At 47.2% G+C, this 22,037-nt stretch overlaps 1 protein-coding gene across 1 annotated transcript in view; it reads left to right on the plus strand.

The window, feature by feature from the left end:
• The window catches only part of LOC105538597 (ectonucleotide pyrophosphatase/phosphodiesterase family member 7-like), a 60,612-nt gene extending 42,582 nt beyond the window's left edge, over positions 1-18,030 (plus strand). The window contains exons 3-4 of the mRNA XM_011978492.1: positions 10,635-11,377; positions 17,297-18,030. Coding sequence (XP_011833882.1) covers positions 10,635-11,377; positions 17,297-17,506 — 953 coding nt within the window. The 3' untranslated portion in view covers positions 17,507-18,030. The remainder of the gene's footprint in view (positions 1-10,634; positions 11,378-17,296) is intronic.
• The last annotated feature ends 4,007 nt before the right edge of the window (positions 18,031-22,037 follow it).

Genomic DNA, 22,037 nt, shown 5'->3' on the forward strand with positions numbered 1-22,037 from the left:
TTTTTTTTTTTTTTTTTTTTGAGACAGGGTCTCACTCTGTCACCCAGGCTGGAGTATAGCGGCACAGTCATGGCTCACTGCAGCCTCGATCTTCTGGGCTGAAGTGGTTCTCCCACCTCAGCCTCCCAAGTAACTAGGACTACAGGTGCATGCCACCACGCTCAGCAACTTTTTGTATTTTTTGTAGAAATGGGATCTCACTATGTTGGCCAAGCTGGTCTTGAACTCCTGGGCTCAAGAAGTCCACCTGCGTCAGCCTCTCAAAGTGCTAAGATTACAAGCATGAGCCACTGCACCTGGCAGATTCTTTAGTTTTCTTTTTCTCTTTGCCCATTGCCTGGATTCTATAGGCAGAAGGAAAACCCAGGGACTGACAAGGTAGGCAAGACTCTTTCCTCTTCAAAATGTAAATTGGTTCAAGGGGTACCAAAACTGAAACATGCTTATAACTTACCATCTTTTCTTCCTGCCCCTTCAACCTCTTGAGCAATGAGAAAAGGCACTGAGCTCTTTCTTTGGTGACACGTAGCCTGTGCCCTCAAAGAACATTGACACCCCGGCAACATCCATTCGAAGAGCTTATCCGTACCTCCCCTCCTTTATCCCCACGGTCACGGGGTCAAAGATCACAGAGTCATTCACAACATGATGTTTAACCCTGAGATGCTCCGGAAGTACTCCTTCAAGATGATTCAGAAGAAGACCGAGTGGTGAGACAACGGTGTTCTCTCTCTCTGGATCACCGCCCAGAGACAAGGGCTGCTGGAGACCGTGGCTTCCCTGGCAGCTGCCTCTCATTCCTGCGCCTGTGGGATGAGAGTTCGAAGCTGTGTGACCTTGATCAAGTTACTTACCCTCTCTAAGCATATGTTTCCCTAAATGTGAAATAGGGATGATGGTGATGTGTTTATTTCACAGATTTGATAGAAGGATTAAATGAGAGATGCATCAAAAGCAGTGGGTACAGGGTCAATGCTTAGTGAGCTTTCTCTTTTCTTATCAATAGACAGGTCTCCATGAGGACAGAGGCTGGCTTCGTCTTGACTGTAGCCTCAGGGCTGGCCACAGTGTCTGCACCCAGCAGGACTTCAGTAAATAATCTGTTTATATACTAACCACAGACTTAGGCATAAAAGCCCTTTGGAAGAAAGTTGACCATTTCGTGCACCTTCAGACTATGAAGAGCAATGATGACAACATTAGCTTGAGAGGGTCTCAGTGCCCATCTGTCACCACTGTGAAAAGGCAGAAACCAGCGCTGTGTGTGTTTAACTCCCAGTCCCAAAACCTGTTGGTTTTGCTTTATCACTATGACCTTCCAATGCCACCCCTTTAGAATGGGGCCTCCCTCTTCTTCCCCAAGGTACCAGCCTTCACCCCAGACCTATCCTTATTACCTGGTGCCTCCTCTCTGTGCTCTGAGCCCATGCTGTGCTTGTCAGACAGCAGCATGGGAGAATACAGCAGCGCAGAATGCAGGCTGCAGAGTTAGATTCCCCAGAACAGGATCTCAACCGGCTCCATCCTTCCTCAGCGGGGCGACCGTGGCCAGTGACTTGCTCTCTGTGCCTGAGTTGCTCCATCTGTGAAATGAAGATTGTCATAGTCCCTGCTTCAAAGAGTCACTGGGAGGATTAACTGAGAAAAGGCAGGAAAGGCGCTTGGAACTAAATGCTCAAAAAAAGTCCATCTGGCCAGGCGCGGTGGCTCACACCTATAATCCCAGCACTTCAGGAGACCGAGGCAGGCAGATCACTTGAGGTCAGGAATTCAAGACCAGCCTGGCCAAAATGGCAAAACCCAGACTCTACTAAAAATACAAAAATTAGCCAGGCATGGGGGCAGGCAGCTGTAATCCCAGCTACTTGGGAGGCTGAGGCACGAGAATCGCTTGAACCCGGGAGGCAGAGGTTGCAGTGAGCCGAGATGGTGCCACTGTACTCCAGCCTAGGCAACAAGAGTGAAACTCTGTCTCAAAAAAATAAAAAATTAAAAAATTTTTTAAAGTCCATCATTCTTATTAATGGAGGCCAAATCATCTCAGTGCTTCTTTGACTGATCAGTGCACTGCAAGCCAATGTTATCCAATAGACCAGGGGTCCGCAACCCCCATACCACGGACCAGTAGTGGTCTGTGGCCTGTTAGGAACTGGGCTGCATAGAAGGAGGTGAGCAGCGGGCTAGCAAGTGAAGCTTCATCTGTATTTACAGTTATTCCCCATGGCTAGCGTTACTGCCTCAGCTCTGTCTCCTGTACGATCAGCAGCGGTATTAGGTTCTCATAGGAGCACCAACCCTATTGCGAACTGTGCATGAGAGGGAACTAGGTTGAGTGCTCCTTATGAGAATCTAATGCCTGATGATCTGTCACTGTCTCCATCACCCAAGATGGGACCATCTAGTGGCAGGAAAACAAGCTCAGGACTTCCACTGATGCTACATTATGGTGACTTACATAATGAGTTCATTGTATATTACAATGTTAACAACAACAGAAATAAAGCACACAGTAAATGTAATGTACTTGAATCATCCTGAAACTTCCCCCCACAAATCCATGGAAACCAGTCCCTGGTGCTAAAAGATTGCGGACCGCTGTAATAGACTATTTGGTCACGGTCCAATCAAACATTCTGCGATGGTGGACTTGCTCTATTCTGCACTGTCCAACATGGGAGCTGCTAGTCACCCACATGGGCTGTTGAGCCCTTGAAATGTGGCTGGTGAGAATGAAGAGCTGAATTTTCCATTTTCTTTCAATTAATTAATTTATTTATTTATTTATTTTGAGTCAGAGTCTCACTCTGTCCCCTAGGCTGGAGTGCAATGGCACAATCTCGTCTCATTGCAACCTCCATCTCCCGGGTTCAAGCAATTCTCCTGCCTCAGCCTCCTGAGTAGCTGGGATTACAGGAACCCACCATCATGCCCAGCTAATTTTTGTATTTTTGTAGAGACGGGATTTCACCATGTTGGCCAGGCTGATCTTGAACTCCTGACCTCAGGTGATCTGCCCAACTTGGCCTCCCAAAGTGCTGGGATTACAGGCGTCAGCCACCGTGCCCGGCCTTAATTCATTTCTAAATCACGAAATCTAAATACCAACTGGCTAGGAGCTACCATAGTGTACAAGGCAGCTGTAGAACCACAGGAAACTGTCAATGACCCTGTCTTGCTTCAAGTTTATTTTCCCCCTCGCCGTGGGACTCTAAATTCTTTCCTCCTCTCACATTTTTTAGATTTTCAGGCTTAGACCATGAAAATAAGTACTGTCCTTCCAAGAAAATAATGTTCATAACACTTACTGTATAGCAGGCTGATTTCAGTACTTTACATGTATTAATTCATAACAACTCTGAGGCAGGAGCTGTGATTATGCCCATTTAACAGATGAGAAAACTGAGGCACAAAGCAAGGCTGGAACTTCTCAAAGTCACACAGGTAGCAGGAGGCAGAGCTCGGATTTGAACTCACTTTGGGTTCAGCAACTCACAGCTCTTACCTATGATATAATATTACTTCTGTGGTCAAAACACTTAGACCTGGATTTCACAGGAATCTTGTGCTTGCCTGGCCGTTTTCATCATCTTCCTCATCTCACAGCTCAAAACCCGGGGCCTCCACGCTCCTGCTATGGTGGCTGTTCACTGGCAAGAGGCTTCTGGGAGGGTTCTCCTTTTCTGTCATTTTTCTTATTCGTGGTTTTTGTCTCATTGGTGTTTATCTGCAGAACTTTGTTTCCTTCTGCTCAATTTATAATCAGAGTGCTTTTCCTCTTGGCTGAATTCATAAGTGTTTGTGCAAAAAGAGGTTGGGCGCAGAGCCAGGAGACTGACGACACCCGGCTCGTCTGGCAAGTGGATATCAAATTGTTGTATCTCGTTCTGCCATTTGCGGCTCCTGCTGTGGGGCTGGGCCATCCGCCAGCTCTCCAAGGAGCTGGCGGGAAACCGCTGCAATCAGAGTGAACCCACGGCCCGGGTCAGCCCGCCTCGGCACAGCACTCCAGCTGGCCCCCAGTGCCTTTTCGGGGCACATCTGCATTGCCAGGCAGGGATGTGGGAGGGCCGCCTGCCTCCTATCCATCCTGGGGAAAACCTACCCTTGTCACGAGTCCCTTTCAGGCAGCCTGTGTGGAGATTGCTGCATTAACCTTTAATATGGCTAAAATGTTTTCCTTCAATGACAGTAATGCTGGCAGAACCCATCAAGATACCCAGGAATTATGTGCCTTGGCAGATGATACTGGAAAGACGGGATTCCCGGCAGCCTTTGCACCCCTTGCTCACAGCCCACAAGCGTCTCCACCTTCCAGCAGGGCTTCGCTCACGGTCAGGGCAGAAAGAGAGACAGTCCGTCTGGAACAGGCTTGGATTTTAAATAAGTATCCCTGATAATTTAACATGATCGATGGCTGAGGTATTTCACCAAGTTCAGGAGTCCCAATTCTCAGAGAGAGGCAGCCAGCCATGACTGTAAGACCCGGGAAAACCATACAAACCAGACAGCAGGTCACCCCTCCCCAGAGAGCTCCAGAGAGTACTGAAGAGTGAAATAGCAGAGGGATGGTCTGGGTGGGGTCGTCGTGGCTGGCAAGGGTCTGTGACAGCACCTTGTTAGGCTACCCCCAAGAGGAAATTTGGAGAGAGGGGGGAGGACAGCTCTCAGTGCAACCTAAGTCTCCTGGAAAGTAACTTCCAAACTTTGGAGGATTGTGAGCAAGATGGGACCAGCAACTTCTACCTAAAAAAATGTTAATAGCAAGATAACTCATCCTAATATTGGTCCAAGCTAGGTCTTTATTATGCATCATAAAGGCTCTGAGAATAACAATCTAACCTCCAAAAGGGCTGGGGGTTTGAAGAATCTTAGGCAACTAGCTTCCTTCTGCTCACTGACTCCCCTGGAGCACAGCAAAGCAAGGAAACACTGAGAGCCAAGCTTGAGTTCTGAATTTCAAACACAGGGAATCCATCTCTTTCTAGTTAATTGTGCCCTAGAATGAGTAACTAAATCCTTCCCCTTAACCGCACATACTTCCCACCAAAGCACAAGCACGATGGGCTGTCCATGAGCCTCCCTCAAACATGTGCACCTTGTGACATAAATTCTGTCACCTAAAGAGACCAGACAAAATGCAAAACTAAAGTGGGCCTTTCCGTGAATTACAGGTTCTAAAGAGTTGTGGAGTCTCTATAAAACTCAAGAGTTAGGAATCGCCTGTAAGAAGCACCAGCCCTGTTTTAAAGAGGCAATTTAAGAGTAATAGCCATGCTGATGCCACACTACGCTAAGGGAGAATAATGAACCTAATAAAACTAGCGATTTTCCAATTGCTTTTGCTGCTGGAAACACTGATTATGCTAATTAAAGGGTAGAATAGTAAATACCCACTCTTTTGCATCCAATTAAATGCTCAGATTATTTCTCAGAAGTATTTGTTGAAAATAGCGCTTTTGATAATCACGGTCCCAAATAAACAGAGTCAAGTGTGGTGTGGTACACGTGTGTGACTGTGTGTGTGCGTGCACACGTGTCTTTCTGGAGCTCATTATGGAGATCCCGCATAGTTCCCCAAATTCCTATGAGACCAAATAAGAAAAGTCACAGTTTCCTAAGAAAGCTTGGGATATCTTTGGAAAAGGTGTGTATTGAGAACACAGCGTACGGAAACTATTTCAAGTTGGCAACATCTGTGATTTAACATTGCAAACATCAGAAATACAACTGGTTCTTCAGAGTCACCTGAGTCCCTCATAACGGCAATATTAGCTTCTTCTAAATAATAAATTAGCCAGTCAAACTATGTTCCACAGCACGTTAGAAGTTTCATCCTTCTGGTCAATTTCACATTTCAAGGCAAAGTCGATTTATATGTAAGTTAGACAAAGTGCTGTCACTAAAAACTGAGAATTATGTCTAATGCCAATCAGAAATGGAATAAATAAGTATTAGAGGATTTGCATGTTAAAGCAACCATAGAAATGCTATTATCAGAAAGGAAAATGCATTACCTGCAGAGGTTACAGATTAGACGCTAGAATCCAGAAGAGAAAGAATCTCTGTAAATATTTCCATTAAGTTAATCAAGAGTGGCTGGGTACAGGGGCTCAGGCCTGTAATCCCAGCACTTTGGGAAGCCAAAGCGGGAGGATCACAAGGTCAGAAGTTCGAGACCAGCCTGGCCAACATGGTGAAACCCCATCTCTACTAAAAATACAAAAAAATTAGCCGGGCGTGGTGGCGAGTGCCTGTAATCCCAGCTACGCAGAGGCTGAGGCAGGAGAATTGCTTTAACCCAGGAGGCGGAGGTTGCAGTGAGCTGAGATGGCACCATTGCACTCCAGCCTGGGTGACAGATCATGGATCCGTCTTGAAAAAAAAAAAAAAAAGTTAATCAGGAGTGAGAGTAGGATGAGTTTTTCACCCACAAAAGGAGATGAGGTTCATGCATTCACTCAACATGCATTCCATCAATGGTAAGCATCTGCTCTGAGCTAGGCCTGTTCTAGGTCCCAGGAAATGGGTGATGAACCAGACATGGCTCCTGATTTGGAGCTCACATTTTAGAGCAGCTAAATGGACAATAAACAAGTAAACAAATTAAGATCATCTTAAATTGGGGGAAGTTCTTTAGAGAAGCACTTCCACGAAGTTGAATCGCATCATAGAATATGACTGCCAGGCGGAGGGAAGGTAATATCTCACCTGCCTGTGGATAGCAGAGCCTCTGAGGCCTTGCAAAGTATTTAGTATTAAGATTTCTGGCCGGGCGCGGTGGCTCAAGTCTGTAATCCCAGCACTTTGGGAGGCCGAGACGGGCGGATCACGAGGTCAGAGATCGAGACCATCCTGGCTAACATGGTGAAACCCCGTCTCTACTAAAAAAGTACAAAAAAACTAGCCGGGCGAGGTGGCGGGCGCCTGTAGTCCCAGCTACTCGGGAAGCTGAGGCAGGAGAATGGCGTAAACCCGGGAGGCGGAGCTTGCAGTGAGCAGAGATCCGGCCATCGCACTCCAGCCTGGGCGACAGAGCGAGACTCCGTCTCAAAAAAAAAAAAAAAGATTTCTGTCTTAGGTCAAGTTCCCTAAAAGCAGAGCCTGAGGCAGGGATTGAGTGCAGGTAATTCATTCAGGAAGAACTCTCAGGAGACAGGAGTAAGGAAAGCAGTATATGGCAGGGAAGGAGCTAAGTGAGATGTGGTCTCAGCTGGAGACCAGCTCCAGTCGGACCCCACAGGGAGCTCCAGAGGATGAACTGCACCCCCATGTTATCCCAGCCTAAGGTCTTTTGTCTTCCTGTGTCAGCCGGTCCCTGGCCAAGGGCTGCAGACTCTCTGGGGGCCCCAGCAGCCTGGAGGAGAAGGAGCATGGTCTATGGTCTACTCTTTGGTGCACACCCACCCACCTCTTCCCCAGCTGACACTGCTGGAGGAGAAGGAGAGGGAAGAGATGTCATCTCCTCCTATGGCAACCTGTGGGATGGCAATGGCCCTTTTCCTGTTGGGTGTAACCTGCTGCCATCTCTTGCTGTCTGCAGCCTGACACAGAAGGGTGAAGGTCACCAGGTTCTACTGACAGGGGTCTTTGTCTCAAGCAGCAACCCTAGGACCGTGGGTCCCTTGCAAGATTCAGCCACATTTCATGACTGTCTGCAACACACCTCATGCCTCTGATGGAAAGAACCCAATGCCCCATGCTGCAGCCATTTCTGCCAGGACTGGGGTCCCTGATCTCAATTTCCCTCTGCAGTCCCCAACTCTGGGCTCTGCAGACACATTTCAGAGCCATCCTTAGTACCTCCCAGGAGGCAGAAGCCAGAGGAAATGATTCTTGACCCAATGCGCCTGACCATGCCACCTCACTCCACGCTCTTTCTCCCTCTCCAGGAAAAATGAAGCTTGTTGAATACTTACCAATGTGCCCACATGCATTTGGTCCTCACAACCACTTCATGGGGTAGCATTATCATCCTCAAGTTACAGACGAGGAAACTGAGGAGAGCATTTATATAACACGCATCTAAGTGGTGGACAAAGGATCTAACCAGGGAGTGCGGCACCAGAGCACACTTTTTTGGTTGTTTAATTAGAGAGATGGGGTCTCTGTCACGTAAACTGGAGTGCGGTGGCCCGATCATAGCTCACTGCAGCCTTGAACTCCTGGGCTCTAGCAATCTTCTCACCTCACCCTCCCAAGTAGCTGGGACTACAGGCATTCACCACCAACCCAGCCAATTTTTTTTTAAATAAAGAAAAGAGGTTTAATTGGCTTATGGTTCTGTAGGCTGTACAAGCATGGTGCCAGCATCTGCTCACCTTCTAGGGGGGCTTCAGGGAGCTTTTACTCATGGTGGAAAACAAAGCGGGAGTGGTCATGTCACACGGTGAAAGTAGGAGCAAGAGAGAGAAGGGGAGGCGCCACACACTCTTAACCAGATCTTGTGAGGACTCACTACTGCAAAACAGCACCAAGAGGATGGTGCTGAACCATTCATGAGAAATCCACCCTGGTGATACAATCACCTGCCATGAGGCCCCCAACTTTAACATGAGTGATTACATTTCCACAGGAGATCTGGGCAGCTAATTTTTAAAAAACATTTTTATAGAGATAGGGTCTGGTTCCAAACTCCTGACTTCAAGCAATCCTCCTGCCTCAGCCTCCGAAAGTGCTGGGATTACGGTCGTGAGCCCCTGTGCCCAGCCCAGAGCATACTTTTAACCACCATATCATTCTGCCTCCGGGTAGGTTAGTCAAGCTCTGTAGCTGATCAGATGTCTGTAGAGAGAATGAGACGTCGGTCTCCCCTTCTTTCAAACACCCCCAAATTTTACGAGTGATTTTCTTAGGTCCCTCAGCATCAGGAATGGGGATGAGCAGAGCAGCCTGCTCTTTCCAGCAACCCAGATGCACAAGGGGATCTCGTTGACATCGGGTCTCTGCTTCACGGTGGTCATCCCATGGTCTCCTGTGATGATGACGTGGAGGTGCTCTGTCAGGCTGTGCGTCTCAGTGGCTCCCACCAGATACCCGATGGTCCTGTCCATTTGCTGAATCATCAACTTCCTATTCTCTGCCTCTGGCCCAAATTGATGTCCCTTTCCAACAACCCAGCAGGTATCTCAAGATCACATCTCATTGGCTCTGACTAGGACATGAGCCCAAAGCTGAGCCAGTTGCTGTAGCCATGGGATGCGGCATCCTCAGTCCTCTGGCCGGGCCAGAGCCACATTCCACCTCTGGATCCTCACGGAGAGTCAATACATCTGGAACCAGGAGTGGGCTGAAGCTCCAGGGGCAGTCAGAGTAGTGTGACCCAGCCCACCAGGAAGTGAGTACTGAGCAGGCAAGCATTCATCACCCACTGCACACACCGGGAAGCCTTGTGGTGGCTTAGTCCCATCTGGGGGCTAAGAAAAAGTGCCTGCTGCATGCCAAAATGCGATGCCCAACACTTTATCTTAAAGCTAGCTGGCTTTGTAATCCCAGCTACTTGGGAGGCTGAGGCAGGAGAAGCACTTGAATCCAGGAGGCGGAGGTTGCAGTGAGCCAAGATCTCGCCATTGCATTCCAGCCTGGGTGACAAGAGCAAAATTCTGTCTCTAAAAGAAAAAAAAAAAAAAAAAAGCTAGCCAGCTTAATCCTCACAAAGATGCCATCTACTTTTTGTCATTCTACAGGTAGAAACACTGAGACACTAGGAGATTTTTAAACTCACCACCAGCAGGGTGTGGTGGCTTAAGCCTGTAATCCCAGCACTTTGAGAGGCTGAGGCAGGAGAATCACTTGAACACAGGAGTTCAAGACCAGCCTAGGTAACATAGCAAGACCTCATCTCTACAAATATTTAAAAAAAAAAAAAAAAATTAGGGCTAGGCACGGTGGCTCACACCTGTAATCCCAGCACTTTGGGAGGCCAAGGCAGGTGGATCACTTCAGCCTAGGGGTTCGAAACCAGCCTGGCCAACACGACAAAACTCTATCTCAACTAAAAATACAAAACTTAGCTGGGCATAGTGGCACGTGTCTACAATCCCAGCTACTTGGGAGGCTGAGGCATAAGAATTGCTTGAACCCAGGAGGCAGAGGTTGCAGTCAGTTGAGATCGTGCCACCACACTCCAGCCTAGGTGACAGAGTGAGACCCTATCTCAAAAAAAAAAAAAAAAGTCAGGTATGGTGGCACATGCCTGTGGTCCCAGCTACTCAAGAGGCTGAGGTGGGAGGATCGCTTAAGCCCAGGAGTTCAAGGGTGCAATGAGCTATGATTGTACCACTGTACCACATATATATGTGTGTGTGTGTGTGTGTGTGTGTGTATACATATATATATTTATATGTGTGTGTATATACATATATATATACACACACAAAACACACACACACACACACACTCACCACCAACAACTCAGAAATTACCGTCTCTCTCTATTCTAAGGAATTATTTTTCATTTTGCCATCTCTGAAGTTGGAATACACCTTACAACCACTGGAATGTCACGGTCTTGTTGGCAGTGTTTTTCTGCTTAGTAGCCCATAAAATAACAGCACATCTTGTAACTAACAGTGTTGTAGATGCTATGAAATCCTGGGGAAGCCCAGAATCTAACTCCACCCTGTCTGACTCCAAAGACTGTATATTTTCTATGCCTTCGGACTGGGACACAGATGCGGACAACTCGCGCTTTGCTGATTGTGAGAAAGGGATGAGAAAAGGCCCTGATGGAATTTTCTTCTTGCACGTGCAGGGGAAGAAAGCGGCATCGTTCCGCTACCCCGGGGGAGGTGCTAAATACAAGGGTGAGGCTGTCCAGCGGTCCCTGGTAGAGCCCTACACTCACCCAAACAGCAAGGACACAGAGCAGAGGGAGAACATAGATACCATCATGACCTGGTTCACCAAGGAAGACTCTGACTTTGTAACTCTGTACTACGGACAGCCAGGTAACATGGGACATCGATTTGGGCCAGAGGCAGAGAACAGGAAGTTGATGATTCAGCAAATGGACAGGACCATCGAGTATCTGGTGGGAGCCACTGAGACGCACAGCCTGACAGAGCACCTCCACGTCATCACCACAGGAGACCATGGGATGACCACCGTGAAGCAGAGACCCGATGTCAACGAGATCCCCTTGTCCACCTACATCAAGTTCAGGGACTTGGTCAAGTTTGATATTGTGGACTACGGTGGCTTTGGGATACCCCTGACCAAACTGGGGCAAGAGGAGGCCCTTTACCAGGCACTGAAGAATGCACACTCTCACCTCCACGTCTACAAGAAGGAGGAGCTTCCAGAACACTTCCATCTTGTTAAACCTGACCAGGTTCTGCCAATCGTGATGTATGCCAACTCTGGTTACGGTATCAATGGGGTCAGTTCATTCTAAAAGGAATAAAGTCACCTTGGATCTAGGAGACAACCACTAGGGAAGGGTGGTTCTGCAAAAATCAAACATAAGCGCACAGCCGGGCACGGTGGCTCACGCCTATAATCCCAGCACTTTGGGGAGGCCGAGGCAGGTGTATCATCTGAGGTCACGAGTTTGAGACCAGCCTGGCCAACATGGTGAAACCCCATCTCTACTAAATATACAAAAATTACCCAGGCGTGGTAGCGCACGTCTGTAGTTCCAGCTACTCTGGAGGCTGAGGCAGGAGAATCACTTGAACCTGGGAGGCGGAGGTTGCAGTGAGCCGAGATCACGCCACTGCACTCCAGTCTGGGCAACAGAGTGAGACCTTGTCTCAGAAAAATAAAATAAAATAAAATAAAATATTATATAATAAAATAAAACAAAACAAAATGAAATAAGTGCACACACTATGAGTAGCAGCACACAGGGTCCTAAATGTTCCCCACCCCCTGCCCAACCAATGCTGCCCCAAATTACCGTTATACAAGAATAATGACCAATTCAACTTGACAACGCTGATTTAAAAATAAAAACAAAGCTGGGCATGGTGGCTCACACCTGTAATCTCAGTACTTTGGAAGGCCAAGAGAGGAGGATTGCTTAAGGCCAGGAGTTCGAGACCAGCCCTGGCAACATAAAGAGACCCCATCTCTACCAAAAAAAGAAAAACAAATAAATAAACAAACAGCCAGAAGTGGGGATGCATGCCTATAGTCCCAGCTACTCAGGAGGCTGAGGTGAGAGGATCTCTTGAGCCCAGGAGGTCGAGGTTGCAGCAAGCTGTGATTGCACCACTGCACTCCAGCTTGAGCAACAGAGCAAGACTCAGTCTCTAAAAAATAAACAAATAATAAAAAAGAATAAACACCAATTTCATTATTCAAAATTGTGCCTAGCGTTTCACTAAACATTGAGTAACAGTTCTTTCATTTTTGCCTTCCCAACAACCCTATAAAATAGGTGCTCTTAGTTCCACCATTTTAAAGAAGAAAACAAAACCTAGAGAGAAGTGACTTAAGATTAAAAATGTAAGGTTGGGCTGAGTGCAGTGGCTCACACCTGTAATCCCAGCACTTTAGAAGGCTGAGGTAGGTAGATTGCTTGAGCCCACGAGTTTGAGACCATGCTGGGCAGCATAGTGAAACCCCATCCCTACAAAAAATGCAAAAAAAAAAATGTAGCTGGGCATAGTGGCACGTTCCTGTGGTCTCAGCAACTCAGGAGGCTGAGGTGGGAGGATTGCTTGAGCCCGGGTGGGGATTGAGGCTGCACTGAGCCATAATCACACCACTGAGATAGGAGGCAGGACCTGACTCTAGAGGCAGGGCTTCAATACCAGACCAAACTGAGGACTAGCTCAAACAGGGCTGGGGCGGATGCAGCTTTCCATCAGACATGCCCCCAAGTGTACCATGTGAGTTTACCATTGCCATGGCAACATCCGGGAGTTACTGCCCCTTTCCATGGCGATGACCCAGTGACTCAAAAGTTACTACCCATTTTCTAGAAATTCCTGCATAAACTGCCCTTTAATCTACATGCAATTAAAAATGCTTAGAAATGTGATTGCAAACTCTCTGCCGCTACCCTCTGCCTCCAGGGTAGCCCTGCCCTGCAGGAGCAGTCACAGGGCTCTAACGCTGCCTCCTCAATCAAGCTGTTTTCTTCTACACCTCCAGCTTGCTGTTGAATTCTTTCCTGGGCAAAGCCAAGAACCCTCAGGTGCTATGCTCCACTTCGGGGCTCCCCTGCCCTGTATCAACTGCAGTCTGGCCTGGGTGGCAGAGAGAGACCCTATCTTAAAAAAAAAAAAAAAAAAAAGGAAAGAAATGTAAGGTTAAGGGCTGCCCCCAAGCCTGCTGACTGATCATTATACACAGTATACACACATCACCGAAAAATTCACCACAAAGGCCCCCCACCACTGGTTCTCATTTGCCCACATCAAAAAAATATGCAAGCCTGTTCATACAAAGACACACAGATGCTCGTAGCAAAATTATTCATAATTGTCAAAAGGTGGCAACAACACAAACGCCCATCAACAACAGATGAATGGGCAAACAAGTCCGGTCTACCCGTGTGACAGAACATTAATCAACCAAAATATGGAGGGAAGGGCTGATTCCTGCTGCAAGCTGGATACACCTTGAGACCATCAGGCTAAGTGAAAGACGCCAGACACCAAAGGACAAATATTAGATGATTCTATTTATATATATATATGCCCAGAATATGAAAATCCAAAGAAACAGAAAGTAGATTAGCGGTTGCCAGGAGCCAGGGGTGGGGGTAGTCAGGGGGAAATGACGGGTAACTGCTAATGGATACAGGATTTCTTTCAGGGTAACGAAAATTTCTAAAATTGGTGGTGGTGATGGCTGCACAACTCTGTGACTATATTAAAAACCACTGAATTATACACTTTATTTATTTATTTATTTATTTAGAGACAGGGTCTGGCTCTGTTGCCCAGGCTGGAGTGCAGTGGTGCAATGTCAACTCACTGCACCCTCCACCTCCTGGGCTCAAACCGTCCTCCCACTTCAGCCTCCTGAGGAGCTGGGACTACAGACACACACCACCACGCCCAGCTAAATTTTTTTTGTATTTTTGGTTGAGACAGGGTTTTGCCATGTTGCTGGTCTCAAACACTTGGGTTCAAGCGATTCTCCCACCTCAGCCTCCCAAAGTGCTGGGATTACAAGCGTGAGCCACCATGCCGGGCCAAATTGTACACTTTAAATGGGTAAATTTATAGTAGGTGAATCAGCTTTCAATAAAAGCTGTTATTAAAAAGCAACTTTAAGGGCCAGGTATAAGGGCCAGTACTTTGAGAGGCCAAGGCAGGAGGATCACTTGAGCCCAGGAGTTCAAGACCCGCCTAGACAACATGGCAAAACCCAGTCTCTACAAAAAATTTAAAAATTAGGCTTAGTGTGGTGGCTCACACCTGTAATCCCAGCAGTTTGGGAGGTCAAGGTGGGTGGATCACTTGAGGTCAAGAGTTCAAGACCAGCCTGGCCAACATGGTGAAACCCTGTCGCTACTAAAAATATTTTTAAAAAATATTAGGCAGGCATGGGGGTGGGTGCCAAGGCTGAGGCAGGAGAATCGCTTGAACCTGAGAGGTGGAGGTTGCAGTGAGTCGAGATTACGCCACTGCACTCCAACCTGCAGGGCGACAGAGCGAAACTCCATCTCAAAAAAAGAAAATTAATTAATTACAAAATTAAAACAGCCAGCTGTGGTGGCTCGTGTTTGTAGTCCCAGCTACTGAGGAGACTAAAGTGGGAGGACTGCTTGAGCCCAGTAGGTTGAGGCTGCAGTGAGCCAAGACTGTATCACTGCACTCTGGCCTGAGCAACAGAACAAGACCCTATTTCACAATTTTAAAATCAATTAAAAAACAAGCATAAGAAAACACAAAAACCAATGCTAACTGTGGGACATAAACGAGGTGGTCTATTTTTTGTTAACTACCAACTTAACAATTCATGGCAGAAACAAAGTTTAAATGATGCTACAGCCAGGCGCGGTGGCTCACGCCAGTAATCCCAGCACTTTGGGAGGCCGAGGAGGGTGAATGACCTCAGGTCAGGAGTTTGAGACCAGCCTGGTCAACATGGTGAAACCCCGTCTCTACTAAAAATACAAAAATTAGCCGAACATGGTGGCGGGTGCCTGTAATCCCAGCTACTCGGGAGGCTGAGGCAGGAGAATCGCTTGAATCCGGTAGGTGGAGGTTGCAGGGAGTCAGGATCGCGCCATTGCCCTCCAGCGTGGGCAACAGAGCAAAACTTCCTCTCAAAAAATAAATAATTAATTAATTAAATAAATGACGTTATGAACCTCATGAGAGGGAAAACTGCCCCAGGTACAGCCTGAAGAACCCTTGCTGTGAACAGGAGCTACATGTGACCATTATGTTTGCAACTTGCTTGCTTCACGTTAGCTTGTCGCAACTCCAGAGTGTAACAGGTATGAGAAAACTCATGGGGTTACTGTTTAATGTTGGTGGAAATAGTCACAATAAAATACAACAATTTATCACCTAAGGTATATTTTATCCCTCAAGTGGCCCGGAACACTGTAATTAACGGACACCAATCGCACGCCCACAGCGAAGGCCTTGCCAAGGATAAATTCCACAGTCACCTGGCCTATTTGTAAACCTGGTTTATGACCTTTTGTAACAGGACAGCTTAACAGTAGCATGAGGACATTTAACGAGACAAGAACATTCCCCACTGACCAACCAGATCGTTTCAGGGAACAGGATGCTGTGCTCAGTTTAATCTTCTGCTGAACCGACCATTAGGCAGAAAATCCTTTGGGTCAGTGCCTCTCACTGAATCCACTTCTCAGATTTCTGTCTACCTACCTGCTTCGCAGTGCAGAGTAAAGTGGGCTTTCCTTGTCTCTCTTCAGGGACCGAGGTGCTTGACGCCATCATGAGGACATGCCTTCTTTTTTTTTTTTTTTTTTTCTGAGACAGTCTCACTCTTTCGCCCAGGCTGGAGTGCAGTGGTGCAATCTCCGAAGACTGCAACCTCCGCCTACCCGGTTCAAGCGAGTCTCCCGCCTCAGCCTCCTGAGTAGCTGGGATGACAGGAACGTGCCCAGCTAATTTTTCTATGTCTTGCAGAGACAGGGTTTCACCATGTTGGCCATGCTGCTCTCAAACTCCTGAGCTCAAGCGATCTGCCTGCCTCGGTCTCCTAAAGTGCTGGGATTACAGGTGTGAGCCACCGTGCCTGGCCGAGGGCATTCACTCTTGATGGACTGCCCCACAGCCTCAGAGACAGTCGGACTGGTTTCCTGAACCAGAGCTGAGCAGACAGGCAATTTCTGCATCCCCCAGGGCAAATATTAGACCAACTCTTCAATGTACAGACAGCATCACATTTCTTATATGCTAGAATATCTGTTGGTCTAAAATATAAATAAACAGTATTGTACCCGGCCACAGTGGCTCACGCCTATGATCTCAGAGCTCTGTGGGGCTGAGGCAGGAGGTTCACTTGAGGTCAAGAGTTCAAGATTAGCCCGGGCAACATAGCGAGACCCCCACCACCAGCTGCCATCTCTACAAAAAATAACATAATTCTCTGGGCAGACTAGTGCAGGCCTGTAGTCCCAACTACTTGGGAGGCTGATATAGGTGGATTGCTTGAGCCCAGGAATTTGAGGCTGCAGTGAGCTATGACTATATCACTGTACTCCAGCCAGACATTGGCTCTTAAAAAAAAAAAAAAAAAAATGTTGCAATTGACATTACTTTATCACTTGAAAAGAGGGACAGACAAGAAAGGTATTTGGCATTTACCAAGCAATTACTCAGAATCCTCATCCCATCCTACCCCCATTCTCCCCCTAAAAACGTATGTATATCTTTTTATGCCATAAAAATACATCCATTTGGCTCTGGAACAAGATTGCCTGCGTTCAGTTACCTGATCTACCATTCGTTCCTGATGACTCAGTGCAGACAAGCTCTGTGACTCAGTTTCCCCAGCTGTAAAATGAGGAATGGCGCCCTTACTGGGCTGCCATGAGGGTAAAGGAGTTCACATATATTTATAAAGCATTCAGAACAATTCACGATACACAGTAAGCTCTATATGTTTGAGCTTATTATTACTGTCAGTATGATTATCATCATCTTGCTGTTTCCAATGGGTACACTTTCTACATTCTCTTTCTTAAAGACCTGTAAATCCTTGGTATTCTCTCCACCACCACACACACCAGTGTCCTTGGAGTTTAAATTTTCAAAGACTTCATGGATCCAACAAGTACGACATTAACTAAGGGACGGTTTTCTTTCAGGGGATTGGAATCTAAAATGGCTTTTTTATTGTTATTATTTTTCAGAGAATGTATTTCAACAAAGGCAGCCATGGCTTTGATAATATCCTCATGGATATGAAGACCATATTCAGAATTTTTGGGCCAGATTTCAAGAAGAAATGCCTGGCCAAGCCTTTTAACAGCATCCACATCTACCCATTCATGTGTAAGCTCCTGGGAGTCACCCCCAAACCCACAACGGCTCCCTGGCGGTCACCCAGGAAATGCTTGTGAACTCTTACAACCAGCAGCCAGGTGAGATACAGAAGCAGCCACCAGAAAACTGTCAGCATAGTCTGCTCTGTCCTGAGGTAGAAAAGAATCAAAAAGGGTGGGCAGGAGGGAATTCAAGCAGAACAATCCTGTTTACCAGCAGCTTTGGAGACCCAGGAACAAGAAGCCAACAGCTCCAGACAGCAGCGGAGGTAGGGAATCCCTCGACCTGCTGGTAACATTTTACATAGCGCCTTTTACGCAAAGGGAAGGCGCTCTATAGAGAAAGTTGGGCTGTAATCCTTCCGGTCCTCAGGAAATCACTGTGTACAGTCTGCCCCCAAGACGCCCCTTTCAGATACAGAAACCAGCCTCCTTCAGTAGCACAGAAAGCTGTTCACAGGGGAGGAGCAAAACCCTGCTGTTCCACTTGATGCTGAAAAAACAAGAGGGGAGAGTCTGAAATGAGACTGCAAATTCTTAAGACTTCAAACCCTTTCAATCTGGGTGATATAAAGTAAGAATAAAATCATCTCTGAGAATTTGCTGTTGCCTTCTTTTGTGGGTTGTTTACAAACACTGGCTATCTTTCCTTTTGCCAGGAGAGGCTTGGATACTGTCCTGTGATCTAGCCAGTGCTTAAGGCAATTACATGCAAAAAGGAGTAATGGGCTGGGCACAGTGGCTCATACTTGTAATCCCAGGACTTTGGGAGGACGAGGTAGGAGGATCACTTGGGGCCAGGAGCTTGAGACCAGCCTGGACAACACAGTGAGACCCTGTCTCTACAAAAAATTAGCTGGGTGTAGTGTCATATGCCTGTAGTCCCAGCTACTGGCGAGGCTGAGGCGGGAGGATTGCTTGAACCCAGGAGTTTGAGGCTGCAGTGAGCTATGATTGCACTACTGCACTCCAATTCCTGCCTCTAAAAAACAAAAGAAAAGAGAGGAGGGCAGGGGTGATATTCATCCTTTCTCTTCTTGTAAGCCACTGCCCATGATCTCCTTGTGAACATACAGGAAGCAGTCCCTTTTGTAGAAAACTAATTAAATGAATGACCAATTCACCCAATTATGGAGGATTTTTCTTCTTTTTAAGTTTTGGAGTTTTGCCACAACTGTTTTGTAGCCCCTCCCCTGTCCCACATCCCATTGGGAGCCTGGGACAAGCTACGTCTGACTGTCAGTTACTGATAAGCAGGATATCCCACAAACCGATTTTCAGCAAATTGACTTTTAGCAAATTGATCATTTGGCAAAGTGGTCATTAGGCAAATGGGTCATTTGGCGAAGAGGTCATTTAGTAAATCGGCTTTCAACGACTTGCCCTATGAGATTTCTCTACAGTGTGCATTTTCTGGGTTTAAATGTACATTTCATTTCCATAATTAATACTCACTAGCGGCTAGATGGGAAACTTCCCAGGGAACCAGGAGCAGCCAGAACAGCTTCTTAATAATCAGGCAATTAAAAACCCTCTGGTTTCTTAACAGGAGCGGAGGTACAGAGGGCATCTGCTCTGCAAGGCGCAGTGATCGGGCTCAGCATTGTCACAGGAGCTCTTGCGATTCTGTTTGTCGCTAGTGTGGCATACACAGCCATTCGTCGGAAAAAGGAGTGAACGGTCTCTTTGGGTCTCCTGTAGTTCATCGTCATACGTCATGATAACCCATGACAACTCCTTGCCACATGCCACGGGAGGGCCAGAGCTCCAAGAACCCAGCAGCCAGGGCCGGCTTCATGGGCTTACAACCTGGACAGTCCCACAGGGACACAGAAGAGTCCTCATTGTGGTTTAATAATCTGCCATTGCCATCTTGAAATTCTTTATTTTTTAACAAGGGTTGCCAGGGATAGTGGCTCATGCCTATAATCCTAGCACTTTGGGAGGCCAAGGCGGGCAGATGACTTGAGCCCAAGGAGTTTGAGACCAGCCTGGGCAACATAGCAAGACCCCAACTCTACAGAAAATATAAAAATTAGCCAAGCATGTAGTCCCAGTTACTCGGCAGGCTGAGATGGGAAAATCACCTGAGCCCAAGGAGGTCGAGGCTGTAGAAGCTGAGACTGTACCACTACACTCCAGCCTGGATGACGGAGCGGGATCTTGTCTAAAAAAATAACCACAAGGCTGGGTGCGGTGGCTCACACCTGTAATCCTAGCACTTTGGGAGGCCGGCAGGCGGGTGGGCGGATCACTTGAGGTCAGGAGTTTGAGACCAACCCAGCCAACATGGTGAAACTCCATCTCTACTAAAAATACAAAACTTAGCTGGGTGAGGTGGTGCATGCCTGTAATCCCAGCTACTCCAGAGGCTGAGGCAGGAGAATCGCTTGAACCTAGGAGGCACAGGTTGCAGTGAGCCTAGATAGCAGAAATGTGTTGTCTTGCAGGCCTGGATGCTGCAGAGTCCAAAATCAAGGTGTCGGCCGGACTTCGCTCCCGCTGAAACAAGTAAGAGAGAATCCTTCCTTGCCTCTTCTGGCTTCCGGTGGCGCCCGGCAATGCTTGGTGTTCCTTGTAAATGCAGCACTCCAATCTCTTCCCTCATCACATGGCTGCCTTCTCCCTGTGTCTCTGTCTTCACCTGACATTCTCCTCTTTTATTTTATTTTTTTTGAGATGGAGTTTCCCTCTGTCACCCAGGCTGGAGTGCAGTGGCACAATCTTGGCTCACTGCAACCGCCGCCTCCCAGGTTCAAGTGATTCTCCTACCTCAGCCTCCCAGTAGCTGGGATTACAGGCGCCCACCACCATGCCTGGCTAATTTTGTATTTTTAGTAGAGATGGAGTTTCACCACGTTGGCCAGGCTGGTCTCGAACTCCTGACCTCAAGTGATCTGCCCACCTCACCCACCCAAAGTGCTGGGATTACAGGCATGAGCCACTATGCCCGGCCCTCATTCTCTTCTTTTATAAGGACACCAGTCATTGCATTTCTCCCCTCACCAGCCCCCAATCCAGTATGACCCATCATTACTTGATGACATTTACAAAGACCCTATTTCCAAATAAGGTCATATTCCTAGGTATCGAGGATTAAGATTTCCAATTTATGTTTTTAGGGAATACAATTTTTTTGAGCCAGGGCCTCACCCTTCACCCAGGCTGGAGTACAATAAGTGATTATTGCTCACTGCAGCCTCAAACTCCTGGGCTCAAGGGATCCCCGACCTCAGCCTCCCAAGTGGCTGAGACTACAGGCACACACCACTATGCCCAACTAATTTTTTTAATTTTTTTTTTTTTTTTTGTACAGATGAGGTCTCACTCTGTTGACCAGGCTGTTCTCCTGACCTCAAGCGATCCTCTTGCCTTGGCCTCCCAAAGCACTGGGATTACAGGCGTTATCCCATGCCTGGCCCTCTCTCTACACCTCAATCATTGTGTGATTAGCCTGAGCTGCCCGTATTTCTTATTCCACCCACTCCTGACCAATCTCCTCCTTTAACATAGCTTCCATCTCGATATCATGGGGCCTGCTAGCCACTGCAAACAGCCTAAGGAAAGTGGAAACTTTACTTAACCTTAAATTCTATTACAAAGTCCACATTGAACGTAATTTATATTTGAACTATAAAAATTTTCTATAAGTTGAAACATGACCTATAAAGGTCTCTACACCCTGAAGCAACGTTTTAGAAAGAAATCAATTGGTCCTTTTCTGCAGAAACCATTAACCATAGGAGAGAGAAAGGAAAAACTTCAATGTACTGATTGAACTTCCATGCCCACAGCTTAATTTCTAAAAGGCAACCATTCCACACTGTTAAAATGCCTTAGGTTGTTCTTACTGTTATTAAAGAGAGCCTCAAAGCCAGAAGTTGGATCTTGACTGTAGTTCTTGCACATACACACATACTCTTGCAACTGAAACCACTCAGATTGTCCTAATGCTGCTCTCCATAGCAACACCACCTGGAATTTTACTTTTGGTTTTAAACATCAGTCCTAATCTTCACTTGCACCTGAACACACCGCACCTGTGAGAGTCACGTGATATTAAAAATCCCTTCAGTGAGGCCGGGCGCGGTGGCTCATGCCTGTATTCCCAGTACTTTGGGAGACCAAGGCAGGCAGATCATGAGGTCAAGAGATCCAGACCATCCTGGCCAACATGGTAAAACGCCCATCTCTACTAAAAATACAAAAATTAGCTGGGCGTGGTGATGTGTGCCTGTAGTCCCAGTTACTCGGGAGGCTGAGGCAGGAGAATCGCTTGAGCGCGGGAGGCAGAGGTTGCAGTGAGCTGAGATCGTGCCACTGCACTCTAGCCTGGCAACAGAGGGAGACTCTGTCTCAAACAAACAAACAAACAAATCCCTTCAGTGCCTTGATCCTTCTAGATTCAGATCCAAGAGAGATGACATTTGTACCTCACCACAGCCCACACACCAAGATAAAGATTTCTTCTGTCCAGGCGCAGTGGCTCACACCTGTAATCCCAGCACTTTGGGAGGCCAAGGCGGGCAGATCACCTGAGGTCAGGAATTTGAGACCAGCCTGGCCAACGCGTTAAAATCCCGTCTTTACCAAAAATACAAAAATGGCC

The sequence above is a fragment of the Mandrillus leucophaeus genome, unplaced genomic scaffold (genome assembly GCF_000951045.1).
Source record: "Mandrillus leucophaeus isolate KB7577 unplaced genomic scaffold, Mleu.le_1.0 Scaffold195, whole genome shotgun sequence".
Lineage (NCBI taxonomy): Eukaryota > Metazoa > Chordata > Mammalia > Primates > Cercopithecidae > Mandrillus > Mandrillus leucophaeus.